The 22,651-nt window shown below is 41.2% G+C and overlaps 1 protein-coding gene across 1 annotated transcript in view; it reads right to left on the minus strand.

The window, feature by feature from the left end:
* The window catches only part of map3k5 (mitogen-activated protein kinase kinase kinase 5), a 195,700-nt gene that overhangs the window by 99,466 nt on the left and 73,583 nt on the right, over window positions 1-22,651 (minus strand). Inside the window, exons 7-8 of the mRNA XM_048596746.1 lie at window positions 16,078-16,190; window positions 917-1,076 (exon numbers count right to left, since the gene is read on the minus strand). Of these exons, the coding sequence (XP_048452703.1) occupies window positions 917-1,076; window positions 16,078-16,190 (273 nt within the window). The remainder of the gene's footprint in view (window positions 1-916; window positions 1,077-16,077; window positions 16,191-22,651) is intronic.

Raw genomic sequence — 22,651 nt, forward strand, 5'->3', positions numbered from 1 at the left:
AGAGAGAACAAAGCAGAGAGAGAGAGAACAAAGCAGAGAGAGAGAGAGAGAGAGCAAATCAGAGAGGGGAGACAGAGAGCGCAAAGTGGGGGGCAAGAGAGGGGCAGATGGAGAGGGGGGGTGCAAAATAAGAAGGGGAGGAGGGGGAGACAGAGAGAGAGAGAGAGGGAGAGGGGAAGAGGGGGGAGGGGAGGGGAGGGGGGGAAGAGACAGAGACCGTGAGCGAGAGAGAGAGAGAGCATGAGTGAGAGAAAAGGTTTGCGACCATTCAATTGATCGACAAACAACAAGCCCTGACAAGCCAAAAGGGTCATCTCCGTGAACCCTTTAGCCAGGTACGATTGAACTGCCTTCCCAGTCTATGTAGGGGTGATTAGGAAAGAGTGGATAACAATGCCAGTTTAAACAATCTCTTACATCTCGAATGTTTTCTAGATGATGAAAAGATCCAAAATGTTAATGGCTTCTCTCCAAAGTAGGAAGAATTTATATTGTTAAATCCAACGCAACTCAAAACCTTCGATTTTCATGAGTTAAATACTAAGATCATGGAGTAATTCCTTGTTTCATGACTGCCACTTTTGTTGATTCCAAGCCTAAACAAAATCTTGTACCAAACTATTTGAATCTCTAGGCAAAGCACAGAATGGTAAGGAGCGTATTATTAGATAAGAAATCTTGGAACAATATTTCATCAGCGATTGTAATGGCAGGTGGAATGGTGTACAATGAGACAAAGATTTTATTTTGCAGGATTATCTCCTTTGTGTTGACATTCTACAAAGAACAATCAATTCCTCATATCTTCCCACTTCCGCAGCAGTCCCAACAGACTCAAACCATTCTGTTCTTGAGACCAACAAGACATCCAATCACACTGGTTTCTTATTCCACTCCACTGAGAATCCACACTTACCATGCTGGTGCCTTGAGTTTAAAAAGCTTCTCAGAAGCCATGATAACTCGGAGAGGGTCATTTGCTAACATGCTGGCACCAAGGAAAAAGCCCACATCCCAGTAACTTTCTATTTTTTCCAGATTTCCCTTTTTCCCCAGCAGGCTGCTGAGCTTCACACCTGGACAGAATTAGAAAGATCACCAAGATTAGCACAGACAGAGAAGTGTGATATTTTATATCACATTCAAATCACCCTCAGAAATCATACTTCAGAAAAATTGGATGCATGTATTTGTTCTAACTGGACTGATCAAAGGGTACGACAGAACGCTCCCATTTTGTTTTCAGTCTAGCCTAAGTTTTGAATTGCACACTTTGGAAAGTTGACCTTCATAGGAGTCCATTAAAGTATTCAGTCAACTATTTGCCAAATTGCAGCTTGCTTTGAAATGAAGTATATGCTACAAGTCATTGGGTCCAGATCTGTTCAATGTAAAATAAAACATCTTTAAAAGTTAGCAGATACATACCCTCACACATGACTGTTTTGAGATCAAATTTTACAGACCATGATTCTAACTTCAAACATGGTTTACATCAGAACATAGCCAACCAAATTTTACTTGGGGCTTCAGATCAGGGTTTAGGGTTCTGAAGAAGAGTCATCGGATTCAAAGTTTAACTCTGTTTCCCTATCCACAGATGCTGCCAGATCTGCTGAGTTTCTCTGGTACTTTGTATTTAAACCTCCAGCATGAACAATAGTTTGCTTTTGTTTACTGAGTTTTTGTTCAGCAATTTGATGGCTAGGAAGATCTTCAATGAGTTCACTTGCTTTGAATGAAGAGTCTGGAAATTGCAATACCCTTCATTTTTATTTCAGCCAATATAGCAGTAATGAAAGTATCACATATTTCTATCCAAGCTAATAAACTAGTACGGGAAGGGTGCGGAACTCAAAGAAATAGTGAGAAAAGAGATAAGTCTGAGGGTGGTAAGGGGAGCAAGTTAAATAATCAAGGCAAGCAAGAGCAAGGCAGAGAATGAGGTAAGACTAACAAATTAAACTGCATTTACTTCAATGCAACAAACAGGTAAGGCAGATGAATTTAGGGCATGGTTGAGAACATGGGACTAGGATATCATAGCTATTACAAAAACGTGGCTCAGGGAGGGGCAGGACTGGCTGCTTAATGTTCTGGGGTATAGAGGCTATAGGAAGGATAGACGTGGTGTGGGGATAAAGACAAGAGGGGGAGTGGTGTTTTTGGTCAAGGATAACATTAACTGAGGGAGGATATCCATGGGAGTACTTCCAGTGAAGTTAAATGGGTGAAACAGAAATAAAAAAGGGTTGATCACCTTGTTTGGATTGTACTATAGGCATCCCAATAGTTCACAGGAAATTGAGAAGCAAATATGTAAGGAGATGTCAGATATCTGTAAGAATAATAGGGTTGTAATGGTAGGGGATTTTAACTTTCCAAACACAGACTGAGACTGCCACAGTATTAAGGGCTTGGATAGAGAGAATTTTGATATATGTACATGAATGAGAAAATTTTCTATATGTGGATGTACCTCCTAGACAAGTAGCAAAAAACTTGACATTCTCTTGGTAAATAGGGCATGACAAGTAATGGAGGTGTCAATGGGGGAGCACTTTGGCACCAGTGATCATAATTCTATTAATTTTTAAATAGTTATGGAAAAGGATAGACCTGATTAAAAGTTCACGTTCTAAATTAGAGGAAGGCCAATTTTGATGGTATTAGGTAAGAACTTTCAAAAGTTGATCGGGGGAGGCTGTTCACAGGTAAAGGGACAGTTGGAGAGTGGGTGGCCTTCAAATATGAGATAATGATAGTTCAGAGACGGTATGTTGTTGATAGTGCAAAGGGCAAGACTGGCAGGTGTAGGGAATGCTGGATGACTACTGAAATTGAGGGTTCGGTCAAGAAAAAGGAGGAAGCATATATCATGTACAGACAGCTAGGATCAAGTAAATCCCTAGAGGAGTATAAGGGCAGTAGGAATATACTCAAGAGGGAAATCAGGAGGGCAAAATGGGGCCATGAGATAGCTTTGGCAAATAGAGTTAAGGAGTATCCAAAGGGATTCTACAAATACATTAAGAGCAAAAGAGTAACTAGGGAGAGAATAGGGTCCCTTAGAGATCAACAAGGCCCTCCATGTGTGGAACCACAGGAAATGGGCGAGATGCTAAATGAATATTTCGCGTCAGTGCTTACTGTGGAGAAGGATTTTGAAACTAGGGAGCTTGGGGATATGAATAATGATGATGTCATGAAAAGTGTCAACATTACAGGAGAGGTGGTGCTATAGGTCTTAAAATGCACGAAAGCAGATAAAACGCCAGGACCTGATCAGGTGTTTCCCAGAACTTGGTGGGAAGCTAGGGAAGTGATTGCTGGCCCACTGGCTGAGATATTTATATTACTGATCGCTAAGGGTGAGGTGCCGGAAAACTGGAGGATGGCTAATGTGGTGCCATTACTTAAGGAAGGTGGTAAGAAGAAACCAGGGAACTACAGACCAGCAAGCCTGACATCAGTGGTGGGTAAGTTGTTGGAGGGGCTTCTGAGGGACAGGATTTACATGTATTTGGAAAGGTAATGACTGATTAGGCATAGTCAACATAGTTTTCTGCATGGGAGTCATGTCTCACGAACTTGATTGAGTACTTTTTGAAGACGTAACGAACAAGACTGATGAAGGTAGAGTGGTGGATGTTGTCTATATGGAGTTTAGCAAGGTGTTCTACAAGATTCTGCATGGTAGACTGATTAATAAGGTTAGATCACATGGAGACCAGGAAGAACTAGCCAAGGATACAAAGTTGGCTTGAAAATAGGAGATAGAGGGTGGTGGTAGAGGGTTGTTTTACAGACTGGAGGCCTGTGGCCCGTGGTGTGCCACAAGGATTGGTGCTGGCTCCACTGCTTTTTGTCATTTGTGTAAATGATTTGGATGTGAATATTGGAGGCATGGTTAGTAATTTTGCTGACGACACCAATATTGGCAGTGTAGTGGACAGTGAAGAAGATTATCTTAGAGTACAAAGGGCCCTTGATTAAGTGGGCCAATGGGCTGAGGAGTGGCAGTTGGAGTTTATATAATGCAAGGTAAACCAGGGCAGGACTTACACAGTTAATGGTAGGGCCCTGGGGAGCGTTGCTGAACAAAGAGACAGACCTAGGGGTGCAGGTGCATAGTTCCTTGAAAGTAGAGTCCCGCAGGTAGACAGGGTGGTGAAGAGGGCGTTTAGTACGCTTGCCTTCATTGGTCACTGCATTGATTAAAGGGGTTGGGATGTCATGTTGCAGCTGCACAAGACTTTGGTGAGGCCACTTTTTAGAAAATTGCGTTCAATTCTGGTCTCCTGCTAAAGGAAAGATATTGATAAACTTGAAAGAATAGATTTACAAGAATGTTGCCTGGACTGGAGGGTTTGAGTTATAGGGAGAGGCTGAATAGGCTGGTGCTTTTTTCCCTGGAGCATCGGAGGCAGAGGGGTGACCCTATTGAGGTTTATCAAATCATGGGAGGCATGGATACAGTGAATAGCCAAGGTCTTTTTCCCACAGTCGGGGAATCCAAAACTAGAGGACACAGGTTTAAGGTGAGAGGGGAAAGATTTAAAAGGAGCCTGCGGGGCAACTTTTTAATGCAGACGGTGGTGCGTGTATGGAACGAGCTGCCAGAGGAAGTACTGGAGGCTGGTCCAATTACAACATTTAAAAGGCATCTGGATGGGTATACAAATAAGCAGGATTTAGAAGGTTTGAGATAATTACACAACCCATGCCTGCATACAGAAAGATTTGGACAAATTTCAGGCTTGGGATGATAAGTGGTAAGTAACATTCATGCCAGTCAAGTACCGGCCAATGACATTTTCCAACAGAGAATCCAGCCATCTCCCTTGATATTCAATAAAATTACCATCGTCGATATCCCAGGATCAACTTTGTTCAGAAACTGAACTGGGCCAGCCACATAAATACTGCAACAAAATGAGGTCAGAGGGTGGGAATTCTGAGGGGTGTTTCTCAACTCCTGGGGTGAGTAGTTCAAGTCCTGAATAATCAAAGCCTGTCCACCATCTACAAGATACAAATTGAGAATATAATGGAATACAATATCCTCCACTTGCTTAGCTGAGTGCACTTCCAAAAGCACTCTGAAAGCTCAGTGCCACCCAGGACAAAGTAGCCCATTTGATCGCCCAATATAACATAATTGAGGTAACACCACAGCACTTGTGTCTAACGGAAACACAAGAGGGATCAGGTACGGTGGGTAGTGAGACATTGAAATCAGGTGATATTTAATCATGGTTAAGACGACTTGAGTATGAGGAAAGAATCAGAAAACTAGAGATGGCAGAAAAAGACGAGGAAAAAGCAGAACAACAGAAGGAAAGGGAAATGGAATTGAAAAGAATGGAAATGACAGAACTATATTTACAATTACAAAAAGAAGAGAAAAGTGTTGTTGAAACAGGAGACATCAGATCCTAATGCAGGTTTTGGTTGGGAGAATTGGAGTCCTAATTTGAAGCTGAATGAAGAAATGTTTAAGTTGCGCAAGCCCAGTGAAAATTTGAGGAAAGGATGTGAAAGCATTCTTTAGGTCGTTAGTGAAAATGGCTAGACATGAACTAGACAAAAGTGCTCATGGGGAGTACATTGGGACCTGAAGCACAGGAAATTTATGCCTCACTGTCAAAGGAGATTTCTCAAAACTTGACACTCTGTAAAAATACTATTTTGGCTGCATATGCATCAGTGCTGGAAGCATAAAGGCAACGAATCCGGGATTTAAACAAACAGTCTGGGCAAACCTACATTGAATTTGAAAGGGCTAAGTAATTTTGACAGATGGCTGTGAGCATTAGAAAATGAAACCATGTATGAAGTTCTTAGAGAGATTGTTCTCTTACAGGTAGTTAAAAATTCATTACCTTCCACCTTAAGAATCCATGTTGAGGACCAAAGGATTGTAACCATTAGACAAGCAGCAATAATGGCTAACAATTATATGCAAATCCATAAAATTAAACCTTTCTTCTGTTACCCTCATAAATTTGAAAAGGGATATGAAATGGGAGATTGATAGGAAGGCAAGGAGCTTTGGTAAAGAATGAATAGCTGGGAATGTGCCAAAGTCTCCTCAGATCAGATGGCAAAGTACTGAGGGGTAAGGTGAAAACTGGAAGCAGAGAGGGTGTTTCCATTGTAACATGATGGGGGACATTAATTCTGAAAGTTGGAAGTTGCAAGGGACGAACATAAGAACATAAGAACTAGGAGCAGGAGTAGGCCATCTGGCCCCTCGAGCCTGCCCCGCCATTCAATAAGATCATGGCTGATCTTTTTGAGACTCAGCTCCACTTACCCGCCCACTCACCATAACCCTTAATTCCTTTACTGTTCAAAAATTTATCCAGCCTTGCCTTAAAAACATTCAGCAAGGTAGCTTCAATCGTTTCACAGGGCAGGGAATTCCACAGATTCACAACCCTTTGGGTGAAGAAGTTCCTCCTGACCTCAGTCCTACATCTGCTTCCCTTTATTTTGAGGCTATGCCCTCTAGTCCTAGTTTCACCTGCTAGCGGAAACAACCTCCCTGGCTCCACCTTATCTATTCCCTTCATAATCTTATATGTTTCTATAAGATCTCCCCTCATTCTTCTGAATTCTAATGAGTATAATCCCAGCCTACTCAATCTCTCCTCATAATCCAACCCTCTCAACTCTGGAATCAACCAAGTGAATCTTCTCTGCATCCCCTCCAGCGCTAGTATATCCCTTCTCAAGTAAGGAGACCAAAACTGCACACAGTACTCCAGGTGTGGCCTCACCAGGACTCTATACAGCTGCAGCATAGCCTCCCTGTTTTTAAACTCCATCCCTCTAGCAATGGCAGACAAAATTCCATTTGCCTTTTTAATTACCTGCTGCACCTGCAATCCTACTTTTAGCGATTCATGCACAAGGATACCCCAAGTCCCTCTGCACAGCAGCGTGCTGCAATTTTTTACCATTTAAAACATAGTCCATTTTGCTGTTATTCCTATCAAAATGGCTGACCTCACACTTATCAACATTGTACTCCATCTGCCAGACCTTTGCCCACTCACTAGATTATCTATATCCCTCTGCAGACTTTCAGTGTCTTCTGCACACTTTGCTCTACCACTCATCTTACTGTCATCTGCAAATTTTGACACACCACATTTAGTCCCTAACTCCAAATCATCTGTGTAAATTGTAAACAATTGCGGTCCCAACACTGATCCCTGAGGCACACCACTAGCCACTGACCGCCAACCAGAAAAACACCCATTTACCCTTACTTTTTGTTTTCTACTAGTCAACCAATCCTCTATCCATGCCAATACATTACCTCTAAGACTATGCAACTTTATCTTATGTAGCAGCCTTTGGTGTGGCACCTTGTCAAATGCCTTCTGGAAATCCAGATACACTACATCCACAGGTTCCCCACTGTCCACCATGCAAGTAATGTCCTCAAAGAATTCCACCAAATTAGTTAAACATGACCTACCCCTCATGAACCCATGCTGGGTGTTCCCAATGGGACAATTTATATCGAGATGTCTTGCTATTTCTTCCTTAATGATAGAATCAAGCATTTTCCCCACCACCAAAGTTAAGCTAACTGGCCTATAGTTACTCCTTTTTGTCTACTTCCTTTTTTAAACAGTGGCGTCACATTGGCTATTTTCCAATCTGCGGGAACCACCCCAGAGTCCAGTGAATTTTGTACATAATTACTAGTGCATTTGCTATTTCCCCCATCACCTCTTTTAGTACCCTGGGATGCGTTTCATCAGGGCCAGGAGACTTGTCTACCTTTAGCCCCATGAGCTTGCCCAGCACTGCCTCCTTAGTGATAATGATAGTTTCTAGGTCCTCACCTGCTATAACCTTCTTGCCATTAGTTTTTGGCATGTTATTTGTGTCTTCCACTGTGAAGACCGACACAAAATAACTATTTAATGCCTCGCCTATTTCCTCATTCCCAGTTATTAAATTGACCTTCTCATCCTCTAAAGGACCAATGTTTACCTTCGCCACTCTTTTACGATTAACATATTTTTAGAAACTTTTGCTGCCTGTTTTTATATTCTGAGCTAGTTTACTCTCATAATCTATCTTACTTTTTTTTATAACTTTTTTTGTGGCTTTCTGTTGGCCTTTAAAGATTTCCCAGTCTACTAGTTTCCCACTAGTCTTTGCTTTTTTGTAGGTGTTTTTTTTTTCAATCTGATACTTTCCTTTATTTCCTTAGACATCCATGGCTGACTCTCTCTTTTCCTACAGTTCTTCCTTATCACTGGAATATACTTCTGCTTAGCACTGTGAAAAATTGTTTTGAAAGTCCTCCACTGTTCCTCAATTGATCCCCATTATGTTTTTGCTCCCATTCTACCTTAGCTAACTCCTCCCTCATTCCTTCATAGTCTCCTTTGTTTAAGCACAGGACATTGGTACTGGATTTAACCTTCCCACACCATCTGTATTTTAAATTCGACCATACTGTGATCGCTCCTTCCAAGAGGATCCCTAACTGTGAGATCATTAATTATTCCTGTCTCATTACACAGGACTAGATCTAGGATAGCTTGCTCCCTCGTAGGTTCCATTACATACTGTTCAAGGAAATTATCGCGGATGCATTCTATGAACCCCTCCTCAAGGCTGCTATGACCGACCTGATTTGACCAATCGATATGTAGATTAAAATCCCCCATGATAATTGCTGTACCATTTTTACATGCATTAGCTATTTCTATGTTTATTGCCCGACCCACCACAATGTCATTATTTGGTGGCCTATAGACCACACCTATCAGTGACTTCTTCTCCCTGCTATTCCTAATTTCCACCCAAATGGATTCAACCTTTTGTTCAGTAGAACCTATATCATCTCTCACTACCGCCCTGATATCATCCTTAAAAATCAGAGCAACACCACCTCCCTTACCTTCCTGTCTGTCCTTCCGAACAGTTTGATACCCCTGGATATTTAACTCCCAGTCATGACCATCCTGTAACCATGTCTCTGTAATGGCCACTAAATCATACCCATTTGCCATGATTTGCACCGTCAACTCATTCACCTTGTTTCGAATGCTCCGAACGTTCAGATAAAGTGCCCTTATGCCAGTTTTTGCACCTTCTTTTTGGGTCCTATTACCTCCATTACTAACAGCTCGAGTTCTCCTTCCCTTTAACTTTTTTCCTAATTTTCAATGGAGTTGAAGCTTCCGCATCACCTGCTAACCTGCTGCTTTGCCTTCCATTTATTGTTATACTCCCTGTGCGCTCACTCCTCCCTTCCCCCCCACTTACTAGTTTAAAGTCCTATTGACCACCTTATTTACCCTTTTCGCCAGAACACTGGACCCGGCCCTGTTCAGGTGGAGTCCTTCCCAGCGGTATAGATCCCTCCTGTCCCAGAACTGATGCCAGTGCCCCATGAAAAGGAAACCCTCTTTCCCACACCACTCTTTTAGCCACGTGTTTACTTCCCTGATCCTCGCCTCCCTATGCCAATTTGCTTGTGGCTCGGGCAGCAATCCAGAGATTATGACCCTTGAAGACCTGTTTTTTAAACACACAAGAATTATTGGAATTAGGAGTAGGAGTCCAAAAAAAAACACTCAAAAAGAAAGAGGCCACAGATTGAATTATGGCTAAGAATGCAGAAGTACAAATGGCAGATGAGAAGTATGAAGGGTTTTTAACTGAAGGGAAAACAACACCTCTTCCTTCAAATTAATGTAATAATACTAAGGGATACAGGAGCTTCTCAAACTCTCTTGCTGGAGAAGGATTTAGTTTTCCCTTCTCAGAGTTCAATATAAACCACAATGTTGATAAATGGGACAGGTGGAGAATACATCCCTGTTCCATTGTACAGAGTCATAAAAGTGTGGACTAGCGGTAGTCAGAACAATTAAAACATTACCTGAGTTTAGAGTTGATTTAGTCCTGGGAAAAGATTTAGCAACAGTGAAAGTTATAACCTCCCTTATAATCACAGTAAATCCAGTTGAGGCCAAAGAGACAGAGGAACAGTTGGAAGAACAGGTTCTGGATATTTTTCCATCATATGTGGTGACCAGAGCAATGATTAAACGAAGTCCATCACTGCAACCAGACATTAGGATAGCTGAAATTCGATTTAACAGTGAGGATATATCAAAAGAAGTGTTTGGCACATCTTCACTAGTTGAGGCTCAGTAAATAGGTCCAGAGTTAAGAAAGTTAATACAGACAGTTCACACTGAAGCTGAGGCTAAAGGAGTTTCAGACAGCATTCTCTCTCATTTTCTTTCCAGGTGCATGGGCCTCTGCATGGGTCTGTGTGCAACACTGACTTCTAGATTTGGAAGTCAATGTAGGTTTGGGCATGTTGATGCTGACTGTGGATCCTTGGAGCGGTTGTGTGCATGCACTGCTATGCAGCTTAGAGGGAATATTAGTTCCAGACTATTATGATATTAGAAACAGAGTTCTGATGAGGAGGTGGAGACTTCCTCACAGACCTGTGGATGATGAATGAATGGTTGTTTGTCAAATTGTGGCACCACCCAGATATCCTAAGATGATATTGCAAGTAACAACTTGAAATACGGAAAATCCACGCATTGATAAACAGCACTTTAGTGGCCAGAACTTCATAAAGGCATAGTAGAGTTTGGTAAAACATGTCCCACATTGTGGGAAAGCCTCAATATATAATCAAACCAGCACCTTTAACACCCATGCCAATTTTGAAGAATAATTTAACTGAAATTACCAGATTGTGTATGACCATTACAGAAAACAAAAGCAGATCAATAAACCCTTACAATTATGGATTTGACAAACCAGTTTCCAGAAGTTATTCCTTTAAGGATAAGTACTGAAGCAAAAGTGGATAAGTTAACTCAATTTTTTTTAACTCATTAATGGACTGTAAATTGAAATTGATCCCTGACCAGATTGTAACTTGATGTTTAACTTTTTCCAGGAGACCATTAGCAATTTGGCCATAAAACAAATGAAGCCAACTGCATATTATCTGCAAACCCGGGAAGCTTCGGATAGATACCATCAAATCATGATTAAGGCATACTCAATGAATACCCACAGGACTGGGACAAAGGGTTAGATTTCTCACTGTTTGGGCTGAGAGTTTCCTCAAATGAATCAAATCGGTTTCGTCCACTTCAATTGATTTAAGGTCACAAGATGGGAGGTTTATTAAAATTGAATCAGGAGAAGTTCTTGAACCAGAATGACTAAACCTCAATAATGGATTACATTCCCATGTTTCTTAAAAGATCATGAGCATGTGATGTCGCAAAGGAGCATTTCAAAGTTTCACAAGCAAAAATTAAAGAATGGGCAGATAACAATTCAACAACTAGACTGTTTCAAGCCAGAGATGAAATATTGGTATGTTGTCTTTGCATAGTGAATTTCTGAAAGTGAAGTTCGGTGGCCCATGCAATGTAGTTAAGAGAATTAATAAAAGAGACTTGTGATAAATACTTAATAATAGGAAGAAGAATCAGTAATGACACACAACTAGTTAAAAAGATATCATCATAGGGAACAGGATTAGGTGGAACAAGTATGTCAGATGGTAAAAGTAATAGAAGTTGATAGAGACAATAAGGGTGAGGTGGAAGGAGAGACAGACAGTTCTGAAAGCAAATCTCCTACAATTTGATGAGCTAACACAAATAATGTGGTAGTCGGACACTATGTTTTGATATTTAGAGAGGACAACAGGAAGATCTTGTGTGACTACTTAAGTGAAAGGTAAAGATATACCAAGGTGTACTAAATTAGCTGGGGGTCAGTTAGCTCAGTTGGCTGGATAGCTGGTTTGCTATGCAGGGTGACACCAACAGCGCAGGTTGATCGGCCAAGATCACCATGAAGGTCCCACCTTCTCAACCTGTTCCCTCGTCGGAGGTGACCCTCAGGTTAAACCGTCACCAGCGCTCTCATTCTAATGACAGTGCAGCCACCTGGGAGTAGAGTGACTTTTACTACATTAGCTAGGCATGATGTGGATGTAAGGGAGTCAGGCCATTAAATAGCATCCTTATTGGTTGAGCCCAGAAAAAACAAGCACAAAAGTGATATAATCAACGGAAAGCCAAGCAGCTTTCAAGAAGCTAAAGGCAATCCTAATTAACGACTCATTGTTAGCCACCTCTAATTTTTTCAGACCTTTCAAAATGGCAATTGATGCTATTGACTTAGAGCTAGGTGCAGTTTTGTTGTATGGAGAGGAGTTGGGAATAGAGAAACCTGTGGGGTACTGCTCCAAAAAACTAAACCACTGTCAAAAGCAATATTCTACTGCAATAACTTGGCAATTATTATTGGCTATTCAACATTTTTAAGACTAATTCAAATCCAATAACAAGAAAACACTAATTTCCATTGATCATAATCCACTGACCTTCACTGAATACTGCAAAAGTTGAAATGCAAGACAATTCAAATGTGATCTTTTGTTTCAACCATTTAATGTAAAGATTATTCACATTGCTGGGAAAGATAATTCAATCGTTAATGTATTGTCCTGACTGTAAAAATGTTGGAATAAGGTAAAGGTTTAAGAAATGCTAAGATTGTATAAATGTTGTACAAGGAAGGAGGGAGGCTGAATGGACACGAGTCTTACATGTTGTTGCTTATATATCACATATTTTGTGATGAAATGCATTATCAAAATTTCAAAAGCTGGAGGCAAGTATAGATTGTATCTTGTGTTTTTTTGAATCTTGATTGCGGAGTGAAATTGGAAAAGGACTATTTTAAAACCAAGGATTTTGGAAGAATTTATTGCACATTTTAAAAGTAGGCTACTGACACTCATTGTAAATTCTGTTTACACTGCTGTTCAACTCCTGGGAGGAGAGGTTTAGTTACAGATAAACTGGCACCAGACGATGTGTACAAAGGAGAATCGGATGGCAACAAGTAGCTAGTTCGTCTGTGGAGTGGTGACCAGTTGTCAAAGACAAATTGGCTCCCAGATAGCTGAACAGTTTCTGGCTATGAATGAGACGGCCACAAGCCAACAGACATTTCTTGAATAGAGATATTAAGAGTTGCCGATGCTGGAGTCAGAGATAACACAGTGTGGAGCTGGAGGAACACAGCAGGCCACGCAGCATCAGAGGAGCAGGAAAGTTGATGTTTCGGATCAGGACCTTTCTTCAGAAAAATTCTTCAGACCTTCTTGAATAGGTGCATCCTCTTTCTGCAGTAAAAGGAACACCTAAAGCCTAAAGAAAGCCAGTTTATTTTCCCTCACTAGTTGCTATAAACTGTTTCTTCCAACCAATAAGTCAGCGAGACCTTGTAATTTCTTAGCCAATTATTCTGTTCCTCCTGAACACAGGGAGAATGAAAGAGGGTGAGAACAAGCGACGGAGAGAACGAGAGGGAGAGAGAGAAAAAGAGAGACAGAAAAAGACAGAGAGAGAAAAAGTGAGAGAGAAAGGAACAGCAAGTCCTGACAAGCCAAAAAGGATCATCTCAGCAAAACCTGTAGATAGGGGACACTGAACGGTCTTACCAGTTTCTCCCTTCACCACAAGACTAATGTTTGTGCGTCTATCTTTGTGTGTGTGCAGGAGAAATTTTCAGAAATGTTAACTGGTTGTGTCAGATTTCAAAAGATTCATAATTGTTTACCTGAAGCTAGAACCTACTTATCTCTAATAAATAATCATCTTCGCGGAGTCGGGCATATGGTCTGTGCTTTCTGTCAACCTGAGTTTGAAAGACAGGTAAATTGGGGAATTCTGTGTTCTTATATAAAATCTTTAACTGTCGTAATGACTCCAGGAAAAATGGAGTTTGATTTCCAGCACGCTACCCCAGTGAGGTGCAACACCATTCAAGTCAAGTGCCAACTGATTTGGAACTTTAACATCCCTAGATCATAAACCTGGAATTATCTCCTAACAACTGTGTGCTGTAGGGATGTTATACGGTCTGCGTCAGTTCAAGAAGGCAAGTCACCGGTAACATCTCAAGGCCAATTATTTGATGCTCCATCTTTTTGTTAAATGATAGCTATAGTTCTAACATACATTTGAATAACTGTCATTGCTTTCCTTCTTAAATTGGCAGGCAAGCATGTTAAATGGTCGCCTTGACAGCAAAGGAAACTTGCTGCATTATCTGCCAATCAGTTCATCTAAAGATTTATCCAGTTAGCATATATTACAATTAACTTGATATGTAACTAGCAATTAGTACAGAATCAATATGATAGTGCATGCTTTTCTCAGATTTTGTTGAATTTGGTACAAAGGTCTGTGAATACACTTTAGGCCCAGATCACTGAAGCAAACGATTCAGTCGTTTGTTATAGGCAGCAAACCAGAACATTCTGAAATTGACATGGTCCGAAATTGTGCTTTCAAGGGAAATCTGACTTTGAAAATTACAACCAGATTGGTCAACCCAATTTCCATTTACCACTCAAAAAAACGATGCGATATGCAATGTCAGCATTTAGTATGTTTGGTACTTTTATTCTTCGTTATACACCCATCCTTAAACCAGGTTGGAACCTGATTGACTTCCACTATAAAACAGGTTCGCCATTGACAACATTTTCAAAGAATGTAAACCCAGCAAACGGCAAGACTTGAGTGTGATATAAAAGTATATTAATGAGTTGAACAGTTGAGAACCAACTTCAGACAAACAACAATTTCACTGAATTCAATGGTAAGGGAAATCCATCATGGTATGAAATGGGTGGTCTCTGCCCCACTGCCTATTTGGAATCACCAAAGTTAAACTTGATCCCTAACATAACAATACTTAAGACTGAGGAGGTGGTTTAGACAGGGAGTATGAATTTATATGCTCAGTGTCTGCACACAGTTGCTAACATTTTGTGCTGATTCAAAAACAAACAAGACAACCTGTCACTCTTCATTACTTCCTCTTTCCGCGGTTGTGGTCAAGAAAATTTATTTTTAATTTTGCAGATGCATCTTAGATCCAACTGAAACCAAGCCCTCATAAGCTCGAAGCAGATGCATATTTGAAATGCTTCTGTAAGCTGCAGCTCAAATTCTCTGGAGGGGGGTGCACAGGAATGTGAGTGGACACCCCTTCCTAGCTAATTCTGCAGCAGGTCCTTCAGTGTACATTGGAACCTTGGACACTACATTCCCATTGCAGCTCAGCAGAAGTACACATGGGTTCTGCCTGGGGAAACTCTTCACAGCTGAGCTCATTTGACACCCATTTCTCCACAGGAGAAAACTATTTTTTGGCTTTATAACTTCTTGATCAAAAAGGTTTGGAGCTCCCTCCATTGGGCATACAATGTGTGTTCTAATTTTCAAGTGTTGCACCAGGATGGGCACCTCTTCAGGTTCAGGCCACTCGTTCTAATGGTTACGATGACCTGATCCCAGAATGTGGATGGAGAGAATGGTTCCTCCAGCAGATGGTAGGGAAGGCTGCCACACCACTTAAAGCTTAGCCCCAAGAATTCCAGTGCCACTGGGTTGGCTAATGAAAGATTGTGGGAGCTGCTACAGTGGCAGAGCAGTTATCTGTTCAGGCATTTCCAGATGACAAAATGCCAATGATTCAAGGTGACACTAATTACACAGAAATTTGGGAGATTACCCAGTCTTGAAACAATCGAACCACTGAGGAGTGTGAGATGTTGCACTCCAAGTGTAAAATTAGCAATAGTAAAAAAGAATTGGGAAAAAGTTCTGGAGAAAAAAAACTTCAGATATTCCTCAATGTCATAATGGATTTGATTTTTAAGTCAGTGCTTTCTTTATTTTTTTAGAAAGGTTACAAGGCAAAATCTCTGGTCCAAGAAAAATATCAACGCAAATGACTAAAATCTCAACTCCACGTTCTACAGTTATATTAGACAGATGACATGACATTTTGCGGCAAAATATCTTTACCAAAATACCTTGATAAACATTCCAGCGAAGTGCAACATTAGCTTGAAAGAAAACTGCATCAATGACAACCAGTTTGAATGGTAGCTAACTGTGGTACTTCTTTATATAACCAGGGTTTGAACAACACTTTTATAGACAAAGTAAAACTAATTACCTGTTTTGTGCAGTTCAAAGGATGTGTCAAACTGATGACCTGCTGCGAGGAGTAGAACAGCTAAATTTATTCCAGAATGTACCGTTGGCTCAGATTCAAAAGCCTTTCCATACCTTAAGCAGAAGATCCAATGTTAATGAAGATTTACACGTTCAGGTGGCCACCTTTTACTCTAAGTTAATTGCATGAATAAACACCTCAGTATTTATTGAAATCAGTGAACATAACTAATGTAATGCGAGTCAGCACACACAGGAGTAACTGGAATAAAAAACATCAGTGTTTATTTCGGAGATCTGGTTAGAAAGTAATCACTGCAAATTCATTCTAAAGCAGCAAAAAAGTAAGGTCTCAGCCGTACGGAAATTTAAATCAAAGAAGAATCCTGGTATTTCAGTATCCAAAAGAGAATCAGGAAGTGTTTCTCCATTGGATAGGTTATATGGGCACATGCTTACCTTCCTACTCAGTCACCCAAGTCACCAGTCTCATCAATCCCACCGAAGAATGCTGAGGTATACCCACTGAGAGATTAAATATTTAAGGGCTGACTGAACAAAGAGATGTTTATTCTTCCACCTGTTAAAGGTGTTCTTAGAAGACACTCAGACTGTACATTTCAACCTGCGGTTATCATAATGCATACTTCACTAAACCAATGGAGAAGGTAAAATTGTACAACTTAGCTCATTTCTCATATTCCTCAGTTGGACTGTAATGCTTTAAGAACAATGTGTATATTCAACTACAGACTGAATGCTAAGTTCATCACATTAGTATGACAGCTGAATTCGGAAAGTGGCACAGTAGATACACATTTGAAAGTTGAAGAATCAGGAAACTATAGCACAATTGCCAACTTTCACAAAAGACCATATAAATGGTTTCCTTTTTCAGTTTGCAAGTGAAAGTCGTCAGGAACATATCTTGCAATATAGTTATTATACAGTGCTCAGTGGGGAAAATTTAAAAAAACGCAACATTTTATAATTTTCTCTGCAATTCCAATGGCAACAGCCGATACATTAATTTTCTGTGTCATCACTGTGTAAAGAGCTTAACATACAATTTCAGTCAAAATTACATTAGTAAAGGTACTTGTCCAAGGTGATGAGCTACAGCATCTTATTTTGAAAGTGGGTGTTTCATTTTCTTTTCCCCTTTGGGTGAAACTTTCCTCTCCTTAGAAGTGGCACGAAAGGTGGCAGAAAGGGCAAATAATTGGATGGATTAGAATCAAGTAGATTGACTATTGCCTACTGAAGTCCAGGTGTAAGGCATTCAAGTCAAATGACCCTGACCTTTACAGGAAATCAAGATTCGACTTCTATGAGGCCATTAGAGATGCCAAGAGGCAACACCGGACTAAGCTAGAGACCCAAACTAACCACACAGACACTCACGGTCCATGGCAAGGCCTAATGGGCTACAAAGTGAAACAGAACAGAATAGCGGACAAAAATGCATCCCTCCCTGATGCGTTCAATGCATTTTATGCTCATTTCGAACAGAAGGTCAGTGAAACACTGTCACCTGCCCAACAGTCTCGGATGCGCCTGTTCCCTCAGTCACCACTGCAGATATCAGATCGGCCTTTTTGAGAGTGAACCCACAGAAAGCGAATGGCCCGGACGGAGGCGCTGGCCGTGCATTCAGATCCCATGTGGCCCAGTGGCAGGCGTATTTGCTGACACCTTTAACCTCACCTTCCTACAATCTGAAGTTTCCACCTGCTCCAAGAAGACCACCATCATCCCGGTACCAAAGAAAACACATGCAACATGCCTCAATGACTACCCCCTGGTGGCATTGACCTCCATAATTATGAAGTGCTTTGAGAGGTTAGTCATGGCTCACATTAACTCTAATCTCCCAGTGCACCTTGATCCATTACAATTCGCTTACCTTCGCACCAGGTCCTTGGCAGACGCCATCTCCCTGGCCCTATACTCATTCCTGCCTCATCTGGATGACGAGGATACGTACGTCAAGCTCTTACCTACTGACTGCAGCTCTGCCTTCAACACTATAATTCCAACCGAACTAATGTCCAAACTCCAAGTCCTAGGTCTCACCTCCACACTCTGCAACTGGATCCTCGACTTCATGATCCACAGAGTGCAAATTTGTGAGGATAGGCAACAACACCTCCTCCACAACAATTCTCAACTCCAGCACCCTACCAGGCTGCTTACTCAGCCCCTTATTGTATTCCTTATTCACTCACATCTGTGTGGCCAAATTCTGTCCGAACTCAATCTACAATGTTCGCTGAAGACACCACTATTATAGGCCAGATCTCAAACAATGACGAGACAAAATACAGGGAAGAGAGTGCTTGGTGGGTGGCATGGTGTAAAGATAAAAACCTCTCCCTCAACGTCAGCAAAGCTAAAGTGCTGGTCATTGATTTCAGAAAGCAAAGTGGGGGGAGGGGCATGCCCCTGTCTTCATGGTGGAGATGGTCGAGAGTGTTAAGTTCCTGGGAGGGATGATCACCAACAACTTGTCCTGGTCCACCCATGTTGACACTACAGGCAAGAAAGCACAGCAATGACTCTACTTCCTCAGGAGGCTAAGGAAATTCAGCATGTCCATACAGACTCTTACCAGTTTTTAAAGATGCAGCATAGAAAGCATTCTATCCAGATGCATCACAGCTTGGTATGGCAAATACTCAGCCCAGGACCATAAGAAACTGCATGAGTTGTGAACACAGCCCAGTCCATCATGCAAACCAACCTTACATCCATTGACTCCATCTATACTTCTTGCTGCCTCAGGAAGAGAGCCAACATAACCAAAGACCACTTCCCACCCCAGTTATAATTTCTTCTAACCTCTTCTGTCAGGCAGAAGACACAAAACCTTAAACACACATACCATCAAGTTCAACAACAGCTTATTTTCTGCTGTTATTAGACTTTTGACTGGACCCCTCAAATTTTAAATTTATTTTGATCTTGCTCTTCGTGCACCTTCTCTGCAGCTGTAACATTGCATTCTTCGCTCTGTTCTATTATCCTAATGCACTTTGCATGAAAAGATCTGCCTGTACTACCTGTAAAACAAAACTTTTCACTGTACCCAGCTACATGTGACAATAATAAATCAAATCAAAGACTAGCCTCTTTCTGCTACCTCAGGAATAACGTCCTGGGCAGGCAGGCCCATGGTCAACCTTTTTGATCCTTAAGTGGTCAAACAGTGACTAATTCAGGACCTCAGCCTTAATCCATTAACTGTGTTCCTAGTAGGCAAGAAAATTGGCAGCCTTCCTGATTACTACAGTGGGGTGACCTGCCTGCCTCATTGAGAATGGGAGCCTCAATTTGTTCCAGTGTAGGGGCAATACGGGTTGCTGAAAGCCAGCTCCTGGCTCTCATCCCCCATTCCCCTGGCTGACAGTCCTCATGACCCCCTTGATGCAAGCCCCACTATAAAAATGACATAACACCTCACTGCTGCTGTCTTCAGTGCTGCTGTGTACCCAGCAGCCTGGGCCTTCAAAGTGGGGCAGATCCTCACAGTGCGTGCCAGCCTCTGAACGGCTGCCAGCCACCTCTGTCCTAGGAAGGGGTGAGAAGTCTGCTGGTCACAAATGAAGCTGATCCAGCCAGCTTTCCCGCAGTCAGTTGCAGAGTGTCTCACTCTTAAAAACTGGAAATATTCAGACAAGAATAAGAAAAAGTCCTGGTCTTGGTCTGAGCACATTTTTCCTTTTTTCCAGCTGAAATGACTGTGAACAAGTGCATCTTAATCCAGTTTTGTTTGATGAAGCATGTTTACCCTCAAGTCTAAATGTAAGACTTATAAAAATTACATAACAATGGACTTCTATTCTTATCTCAAGTAGCTAGCTACATTTAGTAGATTTGGTCTTTGTTATGAAATGAATTTGGTCAAATAGCCTCCTTCTGTGCGTGATGATTATATGACAGTAACCCTATAGCTAGTGTCATGACTTTCATCATTTTTGGTTTGAAACTGTGAACTGTGAGCTGAGAGCAGAGGGTGACCTTTGGACTGTGAGCAGCAGCTTGTTTGAAAAGAAAACAAGGGAAAACAAACAAGCTGATAGTTGTTTGAGAGACCAGGCCAAGAAGTTAATTGCAGGTTGATTTTTGTCTAAAATACTCTATCGACATCTTGACTCTGGACAGACATTATGTTCAGGTAGATGACAGATGTTTGAATGTTGACTAGGGCCTCACAGGGAGTTATGGTGCCAATCAGTTTAACGAAGAAAACATTGAAAAAAAAACAGAAAGAGAAACTAAAGTATGCACCAGTTTTGAACTATGTGTTTTAGTCAGAAGGATTGTAGCTGCCAAAGCTACAGGACTGAGGTTTGATGTTGCCTGGTCATTGTCCTTTTATCAACTCATTGAAAGTTCACAAAATAGAATCTCAGTTATGATAATTAAACGAATATTCCTTAAAGCCTACTGGAAGCTATTTGCAATGATCACTGTCTTCAGAAATGAAGGAAGATACAACCAATGATTCTAGACATCGTGGATACAGCTTAAGTGAACGGGCCAGTTACATCTCATTGATTTTCCTTTTGATTTGTTCCTTAACTATGTCTGTCTGTCTTTGTGAGATTGGAGACTAGAATCAAAGAAGATTAGGTATTTTTCTCTCTTGGGAAGTGGGCATTGCTGACTGGGCTAGCATTTATTGCTCGTCCCTAGATGCCCTTTAGAGGGTAATGGTGAGATGCCTTTTTGAAGTGCTGCAGTCCATGTGCTCTAGGTGGATTCACAATAATGTTAGGAAGGAAATTCCAGGATTTTGACCCAGCGACAGTTAAGGGAACAATGATATATTTCTAAGTCTGGATGGGGAGTGGTTTGGAGGGGAACTTGTAGGCGGTGGTGTTCCCATATATCTGCTGCCCTTGTCCTTCTAGATGGAAATGATTGTGGGTTTGGAAGACACTGTTTAAGGATCTTTGGTGGATTTCTGCTGTGCATCTTGTAGATAGTACACACTGTTGCTACTGAGTGTCAGTGGTGGAGGAAGTTAATGCTTGTGGATTCTGTGCCAATCAAGTGGGCTGCTTTGTCCTGGATGGTGTTAAGCTTCTCGAGTATTGTTGGAGCTGCACCTATTCAAGCAATTGGGGAGTATTCCATCACACTCCTGACTTGTGCCCTGTAGATGGTGGACCGGATTATTTTGTAGCCTTTAATTAGTTTACCTGTTGTTTAATTACCTTTTGCTAAAGTCACTGTGTTGTAGTGGCCCATGATTAAAGTTGACAAGATGGCCACCTGGGGCTTTTTAAGTTGACAGAAGATGGCTGAAAGGGGTTAGTAGCTACATGTACCAGATGTGCACAACCAGACTTGTGGTCTCCATACAGAGTTATTGGATAAGATAATGAAAGGTTCAGGGGGGTGGGGTGGAGAGAGGTGGTGATATAAAAGGGTCCTGGTGAGAAGAAACATTTGGGAATTTACTTGGGTTTCCCTAAACAGGCAGTTCTAAACATACAAGTTATTTACAAGGGGATATTTTTGAAAGACCGAGTTAAGTCACCGTTCCAAGTTTGTTATTTAGTAAAAAGAAGGAGGAAAAGTCTGATCCTGCAGTATTCTAAACTTTTTAAGTAATTGTAAGTTATGAGCAGCCAACCACAGACAACCGTAAGAAAATAAAATTAGTAATGGAAACTGTTTAGAATAGAAATAGTAAAAGATTCATTTAAGAACTGAACTCTGGTTGAAAATTCAGTTATAATATGAGAATAACTGGGTTTGTAATTGCAACTGCAAGTCAGAAGGATTGTTTGTTTGATCTTTCAGGCCAAAGTAGGAGAGCGATTGTTTCTAATTTGTCAGCAATGTCTCAGAATTGTCGTCACTCTATCTTAATTTTAAAGATTTCATAACATTTGGCAGAAATTAACATCCTTCCTAATCTTCCATTCTAACATTAGCAGCGAAATTGAAAGAGTTCTAAGTGATAAACAAGTATTTAGGTTATTGGCAAATAATGTGGTGCAGCTGACAAATGTCTGGGAAGGAGTATCGTTGTTAGAAGCATTGTAAGAGCCCAAAGAGAGATGATGGAGCTATCCAGTAAAATCATGAGATTATGGGAGGATATGCAGCTGTCCATAAAGTTGTCCATCATTGACTGTATTTTGGATGTATAGATTAGGGGTATGTGACTAACAGTGACATCAGTATTGTATGTAATAACAATAACACAAACGCTAAAAAAATGTTGTATTCAGCTGGGGATATTTAGAACTTCATTGACTTCTTCTGTAATCTGAGCTGTCATTAAGAGGGCAACTGGGCCCCAAGTGAAAGCCAGATTTGGAGCTGTCTCTGGCCTTTCACACGTGTAGTAAGAGAATTCAGAAAAAAGATGGCACAGTGGTTAGCACTATTGCCTCACAGCACCAGGGACCCAGGATTGATTCCACCCTTGGTCAACTGTCTGTGTTGAGTTTGCACATTCTTCCCGTGTCTGCATGGGTTTCCTCTGGGTGCTCCGGTTTCCTCCCACAGTCCAAAGATGTGCATGTTAGGTGGATTGGCCATGCTAAAGTGCCCGG

The sequence above is a fragment of the Rhincodon typus genome, chromosome 5 (genome assembly GCF_021869965.1).
Source record: "Rhincodon typus isolate 14 chromosome 5, sRhiTyp1.1, whole genome shotgun sequence".
Taxonomy (NCBI): domain Eukaryota; kingdom Metazoa; phylum Chordata; class Chondrichthyes; order Orectolobiformes; family Rhincodontidae; genus Rhincodon; species Rhincodon typus.